Below are 9,007 nucleotides of genomic sequence, written 5' to 3'. Positions count from 1 at the left end.
AGGGTTGCAGATGACGTACAGTATGTGTTTTAAAATCTTGTCTACAGCTCTCTGCACACAGTAAACATCTTAAAATCTCATTCTGCTATCGCTGGGCACACAGTTGTTTGATTTTAAAATGAAAGCACAACCCAATTACTATTATTTTTTAATTCTAATATGATATCACTGGCTTAATTTGCGTCACTCCCCCCAAAATCCCGAGCATGTTATCAGGATCATTTTGGAGGCTGTTCACATTTCTTCAGAAACTGTCTGCAGGACAGAATACATCCACTCTGAAACTCACACACACACACACACACACACACACACACACACACACACACACACACACACACACACACACACACACACACAGAGAAGAGGATTGCGGGGGTTAACAGAGGCGCTTTGGAGCTTTGCTTTGCACAAATTCCCATCCGACCTCTTGCAGGCAGAATCCAGCGAACATGTATGCTGATATTAAGCAGTGGAGATACTTTTAGATGGCATGCACACTTAGAGATAAAGTTGGCATCGCTCTGCAGTGACTTTCCCTGCAGGATGTTCTGTAAAATGTCCTTAGGTGGTGAGAAGCCTCGTTGGCCTTCAGTCACGTAAACGCACACACACACACACACACACACACACACACACACACACACACACACACACACACACACACACACACACACACACACACACGAACACGTGCACGTTTTTGCCGCGCGAATCTCAAAGAACAGATTTTTTTCCATGACGCAACTTCTCTTTTCATGTCAAAGAAGAAGAAAAAGGGGGTCTCTCCAGAGCTCCCCCCCCCTCCTCAGTTTTACACGGGGGTAACTGCGATACGTGACCGGAGTGCAGATGAGGTCAGACGACTGGAACCTCAGCAGAGGGAAACTTCTGGTGGGCAGTTGTTGCAGGAGCCTTTAGTGGAGGTTGGCAACTGGATTAGTATGCATGCATGTGCAGGGGCAACGCCTCAAGACGGACATCACATTCATGATGCACTTGATTCATGTTCAACACCCTTCAGATTAAAAATAATAATCATAATAATATTAAACGATCAGAGGAAATAATCGGCCGTGCGTCTTTACGCGCGTAGATTACGCAGCCCGACAGTGATTGACAACAGTGTCTTGTGTCGGGGTTAAGCTGTAAATATTGCATTCAGGCAGGTTTTGCTTCAGTCTTAGCCCAGCTTAGCAGACAATGGATGATGGTGTGCGTGTACAGAATGCAGTTCTGTGGTCCAGGTCGCTGCCAAAACGTCTCCGGGACCAATAAAAAAAAGCACTTTGCATCCCACCCCCAGTTTTTCTCTGTCCAGCGTTCATTCACTATGATGCGCGCCTAGTTGAAGGAGGTTCTCCAACCCGGTCCCCTTTACATGCCTTAAACTTTCTAATGAAATCCCCAAACACTTTTTGACAAACACTATTTTTTTTTCCTCTGGGGGTCAAAGAGGGCTCTTCGACACAATAACCCGCGTTTTTATTGAAAAGAAAACTTCAGGTATGTCAGAACTTTTATTGATATTCTATTTGCTGCAGCTGAAGATAATTGTGTCTGAAATGTGTCTGATTCTGGATGAAAGTCGTTCATTACAGCTTGTGATAAAGTTTTGAAAATGTCTGTCGCTTGACTTCGATGGCACTGGTAGATGTGGTCGGTATAACAAGTACCTTTTTTTTCTCTCTCTCTGTGAAGAATATGGAGCCCAGTTCCACAGAGGGAGGAGCTGAAGAGACGCTCCTTAAAAACCATCCACCAAGTGTTGTAAGTGCTGAAATTAAATAGAAAACATGTAACTTTCCACCACTTTATTCACACAAGTGCACATTAAGACACTTGCCTTCTAACACTTGTGGACATTTGGAAAAAAAGAAAAGCACAGCTGAAATTAAGTCAGTTATCCAAAAAGGTTTTCTATGCACAAACTCAAAAGCTCACAACAGCATTTTAAACATTTAACAGCAGATTATTTTAAAGGCCAATCTCTCACAAAATGAAGTGACTCGTAGTTCCTCTGGGATCTGTGTGTCCTGTCCCGTGGATGCTGGGAGACAGTGAGTAACATCTGGCTGTCAGAGTGACCCTCCAGCTCTGCTGTCTGCAGCTGCTGCTCCAAGCAGGAGGGTCCACTCAGAGGAGGTCAGCTCTCCCAACGAGTGCCAGAAAGGTCACCAGCGGGTTTATAATTTGCAGAAACAGGGGACAGGACCAGCAGTGCGATGTTCATTAATATGCAGAGCACTCTCTGGCAGTTTATATCATCGGTCATACTCGGAGCAGAAGGCATGCCATTTTTTTTCCCGCAGTGATTTGAAAAGAAAAAATAGGTCGACTGCAGAGCTTAGCAGTTGAGAATATGTGTGGTGAGGGCTTTTTCTCTTCTCCTTCTTTCCACCAGCCTCACAAAGTGATTCTCAAACATGGCCAAGAGCTGGAGGAAGAGCAGGAGGAGTTGGCCGAGCACCAGCCTCTAGAGCAGGAAGACCTGAACTTTGAGAGATGGAAGCGCAGGCCGTTACCCAAGAGGACGCTCCACCAGAAGATAGACGACCTGAAGACGTACCTGTGGAATGCAGAGACCAACGAATTCATGGGTCGCTCCGGGAAGAGCTGGAGTGAGTTGACGGGGGAAAGACAGGTTTTATGTTGTGTTTTGTTTGGATTGATGCAAAAGTACTTTGTCTTTAATGCATGTGTGCAACAATTACAGATGTGATATTGTGTGTGTGTTGAATCATCTTAAACGAGCTCCGACTTCGTGTTTGTGTGTCTTTAAAAGATGCACTCGGGGACCGTTTGGAGGGTGAGAAATGTTTCTGCAGTCCAGTGACTCTGCTCACTGTGCTGCGAGTGTGTGTGTGTCCTTATGCTCAATGTTTACATAGGTGCATGGACGATTCAGAGTGTCCCGACAAAAACAGACTGCCTGGGGACGTATCCCCAGCGGGAGAGCACTGTTCCGGGCCTCACATTGGCCAGGAATCACATTCCTCTACATCTTACCATGCTCTCCACAGCCTCTTTCCCAAAGCCCTGGCGACCTCATCGCTGAACTTAACATGCTCATGGCCCCTCAGTTGCAGTTAAACACGTAGAGATGCTCTCATCTTTTCTTCCATAGAGCCGTCTGCCAAATGGTGGTGGTGCAGGCGAGCTGGGGTTTTTTTTGTTTTGTTTTGTTTTTTTGGCAGAAGTGACAGACTGGACGAGATTGTTGAGTCAATGATGATGGAGCAGCCTCTTGGTATTCCAGGGTAGTTGCTGTGTGACGCTGCTGCGCCCCCCACCCCCCACCGCCTCCTCCTCTTCCTCGCAGCTCCACTGCCACACAATGGCAAACATGATCCAACAGAGTTTAGAAGAGAGCATATCCGAGCAAAGTGTGTATTAACTTGCATAAGCTGAAATGCTGGATCCCATGCAGGGCTGAGAGGAGCTCGTTTCAGCGACATAACCAGTGTGTGCACACTTGTGGAGGAGTGGGGCCCATGTGTCTGAGGGAGAAAGGCCCTGAGTTGAAGTCTGTGCTGTGTGTGCTGTGAGACGAGTGTGTAAGAGAGGACACAATACCAGAGTGGGGTGATTGGGGCTCCTTGGAGCTGGCCGGGCCTCTATGGCTGCAAAAAGACCTTCACTACGATGGCAACCGGAGGTTCACTGTGTTCCTGAGTGAAAGGACAGCTGGGAGAATTCTCACTGAGCTCAAACAGAAAGGCCTTTGTGGCTCCGGGGACGCAAGGCTGGCTGCAGCTAGTCCCCTGTGAAATTGCCTGCACAGCAAAAGCCATTTAATTTAGGCCACGTTTGGCTTGATTAGTTGCTAATGGACTGTTAATTGTAAAATTGCAGCACATTGATATTTCTAGAGGTTTCTTTATTACGGGGTTCCCACATAAGCTCAGCACAGTGCATTTAGTACAGAAACTGTTGGGGTTATTTGCAAGTTCCAGACATAAAGGGACAGCAGTGCTTTTGTGTCAGTAAACAAATTAGTGAGTGTCCTGATCAGGGACAGTAGCTGAGTTCAGACAGACCACACAGTCTGTGGAAAAAAAAGTGGAAAGTCTTTGTGGTTCTTTGTTTCTCTCCACTCAGATCTGATTTACTGGGAGATGTCTGTCATGTAACCGACTTCATGCGTTAATAACTCCCCTTTTTTTATCTCCTCTTTCAGGCCTCATCCTCCTCTTCTATGCTGCACTTTATACATTTCTTGCAGCCATGTTTGGCGGCTGTTTGTTTTGCCTCATGTGGTCTATTAGTCCCTACCATCCAACCTTCAACGATAGAGTGATGCCACCAGGTAAATATAAGCCCAAACTCCAGTCGGTCTCGTCTCTTTGCTCCAGTTAGGCTCGGGCAGATATTAGATGTTATCAAATATCGAGATGTTGGCTGTCGTATATGTTGATTTTATCGAATACTGAACAGCTGTTATGGCATCTTCAGGCTTTTATTTGGAGAGGGCTGGGCTGTCGTTGCAGCTGAAGCGGCCATGATGTATCGTCTATCGCGATATAGTAGCAGGACAGAAATATCGTGATATAAAGTGTTGGATATCGCCCCAGCCTAGCTCCAGTGTCCGTCTTTCTGTTGCTTCTACTTGAGTCTCAGCACAGTTGACTGTCTCTGCGTCTCCACTGGCAGGTATGACGATGGCCCCACACCTAGAAGGCCACGAGATCGCCTTCAACGCCTCTGATCGCAAATCCTGGAAGAAGTACGCGAGGTCAATGGATGAATATCTAAAATGTGAGTCATTAGTGGTTTCTGATTGTGGGCGATAATTTCAAAGTCACTCTGATGAGGTTTAAAACGAAGCCGGCGTGCAATGAGTTAATCCTCATCTTCACCACCTTTGTCCTCTTTTTCCATTTAGTTCTTGCAGGGCATGCTGGGAAGGGAAGCCTCTTTGTGGGCAAAGTGCAGCAATTCAAAGCGTTTTTTTTTTTTCACGGCCCGCTTTTGTCAAGCTTCCTTAATCAGAGGCCTGAGTCTGGCAGGGGATTGCTGTAGCAGGGGTTTATTTATGCCCTCCTCTCTTCATTCTGCCTCCCTCCCTCTCTGCTCTCCTCTTTCTCCCTGCTCTCTGGTTTGCAGCGTATAACGATGGCGCTCAGGAGAGGAAGAATATCCACTGCACACAGGACAGATACTTCATGCAGGACGACCTGGAGGAGAGCGCGGAGCGCAAAGCGTGTCAGTTTAAGAGGTCCTGGCTGGGGGACTGTTCGGGGCTGCAGGACCCCCACTATGGCTACTCTCAGGGAAGGCCATGCGTCCTCCTTCGAATGAACCGGGTAAGATTAGAGTCAGCCACCAAACCCTGTAAAACCCTGCACAACGACGTGCAATCACGTATATCAGCACAAGAAACAAAAGAGGGAACATGAAACAGCCGGGACAGAGTGGACCAGCTCTCAGGTTTTCATAGTGAGTGACATCTTGTGGCCGTGAAGTGCACTACCTCAGGTCTCACGCTGAATGGAAACACGTGCAGAGCTGGGCACTCCGTAGAGAGTATACCTCTTCCAAGGCCCAACAGTCCCCTTTAATTTAATCAGTTATTCCTTATCACACAACATTTTAAACCAGCCATAACAGCTGAACCTTAATTTGAGATCACCAGATCCACAGAAAACTGTTCTCATAGATACCAGCCACCTTAATACACCACCAGTTATTCCCTGGGCAATTAACTAAATGTCAATAAAAGCCCTAAATGTTAGAGAAAATGAGAAACATTTCCTGGATCCTCACCAGAAGTTGATGGATGTCTGTTCTTGGCCAAGATCCATCCTCCATTCAAGTTCTGTGGAAATCCGTTCAGTAGTTTTTGTGTCATCCGCATTACAAACCAACAAACACTGGGGAGAGTTTCAGGCACTTCTTATATATTTAATGGCAGTTACAAGTTAACATGATCTTTGTATTATTTATATGTAAAGACATTATCGTGCTGGAGTTCACCTGGAGGCAGAGAACAGCACAACAACATTCAAGGAGAAATGAGAGATTTTCTGCTCACTGAATCATTTCAACCAACATCTGTTAGTGTTTAGTGAACCAGAACATGGCTGGAGAGAGTTTTCTGTTTGCATGATGACGCTTTTTTTCTCACTATTCTTACTTTTCAATAGATTCTTGGTTACTTACCCGGCAAGGGCAAACCAATAAATGTGACTTGTGGAGTGAAGGTACAGTATCGTAACGATGTCATGGTTATAATTTTATCTCATCGATGCGTCAATAAAATAATGTCAAGCGTAACTTCTTCGTCTTTCAGAAAGGACCTCCAGAGGCTTTGGGAGAAATCCAGTTTTTTCCTAAAAGCATTTTTGACCTGAAGTACTATCCATACTACGGGAAAGCCAGACATGTGAGTGAGAGTTTCATCAGTGAGGGAAAAAAAAAAAAAAACTGCTGTGGCACGCAGACACTGAAGTAACACCTGTCATGTCTCGACCCCTCAGGTAAACTACTCCGCGCCGGTGGTGGCTGTGCGTTTTACAAGACTGCAGTACGACACTCACATCCAGGTACAATGCAAACTGAACGGGAAGGGCATCATCAACGATTCACCCACCGACCGCTACCTGGGCAGCGTGACCTTCTCCTTGGAAGTCGGAGCGTAAGGGCGAAGACGCCGCTGCCAGCAGGATGCTCCCGTGACAGTGAGGCAGGAAAATGTACAAGAAAATGTACAAAAAAAAACAAAAAAACAAAAAAAAATGATGTTGAAATATTATTTCCCATGAAATATGTAATTTCCCTCTCCTCATCTTTCACCTAAATATCCGTGTCTTCTGCTGTGAATTCCTCAAGAAGTAGATATTTACTCTTGTGTTTCTGTTGTATCTTTGTACCTTGAGCGTGCTTCGGCACCTGCACCCACAACAAACAGTGCTGAGCACAGGACAAGTGTGTAGAGTCAGTTACAGTTCAATTCCTGATATTTTGTAACGCTTAGCGAAGATTAATCAAACTAAATCACACTCTGCCCAATAATAGTTAGCATTTCTGGCTATGCAAATCCAATTAAGACTTAAACCATTAATAGGCGATTAGAAGTGTTGTTTTATCGGGTTAGATTATGGTTACGTGTGCACATTTTTGTGTGATAAAGTGTACTAATTTGTTTTGCATTATATTTTTCAAACATGTATATTGTAAGAATTCAAAGAACTATCATGCAAACACTGAAAGCAGGACTTGTACTGTACTTACACAGCAAAAAAAAAAAAAGATAATAAATGACTGCAAATACACTATTACTATATTTTTGTTGAATAGAGCAGAATTATACATTTATGATAAAGCATCACAAGCCACTTCTTGCCTTCTTTTGTAAAAACATTTTGCTTTTGAAAATGAAATACTACACAAGACTGATCAATAAAGAGACATACTGTACTGTGAAGTAGTTTGGAAAGGTTTGTACCATTTAAAAAAAAAGTGTAACTATGTTGTGATAGTATTAATCCTGCCTGAACTGTGCTACTAAACTTGGCATCAATGTTGTATTTATTCCTATCATAGTTCTTATAATAAATACAATGTTCTGTATGTACTGCAAGTTTTCTTCCATCGAGACTGAAGACTCGACATCAGCTTTATGTTTACATGTTTCAAGACGAGCGTTAACGGGTCTAAAGTGTCACGTTCAGAAGATCTTTGCAAATAGTAAAGTTCCTGTGAAAACTTGAATTTTATTCGGTGGTAAACACATTTAAACAGCCACCGTCTAAAATGTGATTTACAGTCTTTTCACACGTCTTCTGCTCATTTTGAACTGATGATACATTTCAGGCGTCTGCTGCAGAAAATGATGCACACTGACCAGAGATCCCAGCTGTAAAACACGTTAAATACGCTCACTAGGACTCCCAATTTTGATTTCTTTTACAGTTTTATAAGTTTTTGTTGATTTGAAGTGTAACTGGGCTAACAAAGGGAATGTTTATATTGTTAACATGTTGTTCGTGTAACAAAGTATATCCTTATTAATTTTTTCATTATAACCCATATAATTATGTTAGAGGCTCTGGGCGTCTGTCGAGGAAGATGGCCGCCCAGCACTGTGTCCGGGTCTGCTGGAGGTTTCTGCCTGTTCAGCAGCACGCAGACCTACTGATGAGGTGAAATGTTGGATCTATTTAAATTAATTAATTAAAGAGTAAGATACAGACCTGCTCCAACTGTCATAACCTTTGCTGTGAATTGTCAAATATAAATGAAACTCACTTTAGCTGATTTTGAGCTAAATGCTAACAAATGTCAGTTTAATTTGCGACCATGCTGATCAGCAGGCAACACAAACAACATCAGCTGAACTTCATTAGTTTTGCACACATTTGGATGTGAAAGCACTGGTGATCGTGGCACGAGACGCAAAGTAAAGGCATCAGATTTTATCTTGACATTTATCGCCAACCGTCCTGCAGCCGCTGAGATTTACCACAGACTCACCGATGTGACCTCATGCACGAGAAGAAAAGTCAGGAGATCACAAAATGTCACTGGGGTTCGTCCCCTGGTTCATCCTGTCAGCAGTTTCTGAGGTATTTCAGTCTGGACAGAACGTGTTAATAACAGACCCACTAACAAAGCTTTAATGTCATGTCTTTACTTTGTCGCCTTCATCACGTATGAAGTGCAGGTGCCCAGTTTATGGCAAAAAAAGTAGAGTTGAGTCAATAATTTAAGTAAAATAATGGGTTATTTTGCAATTATTGTCATGCAACACAGAGGTTAACCTTCTCTCCAAACGACTCTCAGTAATAAGATAAGCTGAAACCGACCAGCGTGACCTCTGGGTAAACCTGCCCACCTGCCAATAATATCTGGAGTCGTGCCTCTGTGTGACATTACAGGTTATAAAAAGCACATCGCAGATCAAAGTCGAACGAACAGTTTGAGCAATCACAGCAGCGCGAATGTTCAGTTTGCTGCCATCAACCTTAAGGTCCAGTTTCTCCGCCGGGACACAAACCGCTAAAAG

The 9,007-nt window shown here is 44.1% G+C and overlaps 1 protein-coding gene across 1 annotated transcript; it reads left to right on the top strand.

Moving 5' to 3' along the window:
• The first annotated feature begins 1,310 nt into the window (after window positions 1-1,310).
• On the top strand, window positions 1,311-7,582 carry atp1b4 (ATPase Na+/K+ transporting subunit beta 4). The gene is made up of 9 exons (XM_037076065.1): window positions 1,311-1,506; window positions 1,702-1,770; window positions 2,405-2,621; window positions 4,181-4,309; window positions 4,654-4,758; window positions 5,107-5,306; window positions 6,147-6,203; window positions 6,293-6,385; window positions 6,480-7,582. The coding sequence occupies exons 2-9, from the start codon at window positions 1,705-1,707 to the stop codon at window positions 6,639-6,641; spliced, it is 1,029 nt and encodes a 342-aa protein (XP_036931960.1). The 5' UTR covers window positions 1,311-1,506; window positions 1,702-1,704; the 3' UTR covers window positions 6,642-7,582.
• Window positions 7,583-9,007: the final 1,425 nt, after the last annotated feature.

Source organism: Acanthopagrus latus, chromosome 18 (assembly GCF_904848185.1).
Source record: "Acanthopagrus latus isolate v.2019 chromosome 18, fAcaLat1.1, whole genome shotgun sequence".
In the NCBI taxonomy this organism is placed as follows: domain Eukaryota; kingdom Metazoa; phylum Chordata; class Actinopteri; order Spariformes; family Sparidae; genus Acanthopagrus; species Acanthopagrus latus.
Note: the sequence above shows the minus strand (reverse complement) of the source record. Positions and strands in the feature narration are given on the sequence as shown.

Coding starts and splice junctions, on each gene's coding strand:
- atp1b4 (XM_037076065.1), top strand. CDS start 1,705: ATGGAGCCCAGTTCCACAGAGGGAGGAGCTGAAGAGACGCTCCTTAAA. Junction 6,204..6,292: donor ATGTGACTTGTGGAGTGAAG/GTACAGTATCGT, acceptor TTCGTCTTTCAG/AAAGGACCTCCAGAGGCTTT. Junction 6,386..6,479: donor ACTACGGGAAAGCCAGACAT/GTGAGTGAGAGT, acceptor TCGACCCCTCAG/GTAAACTACTCCGCGCCGGT.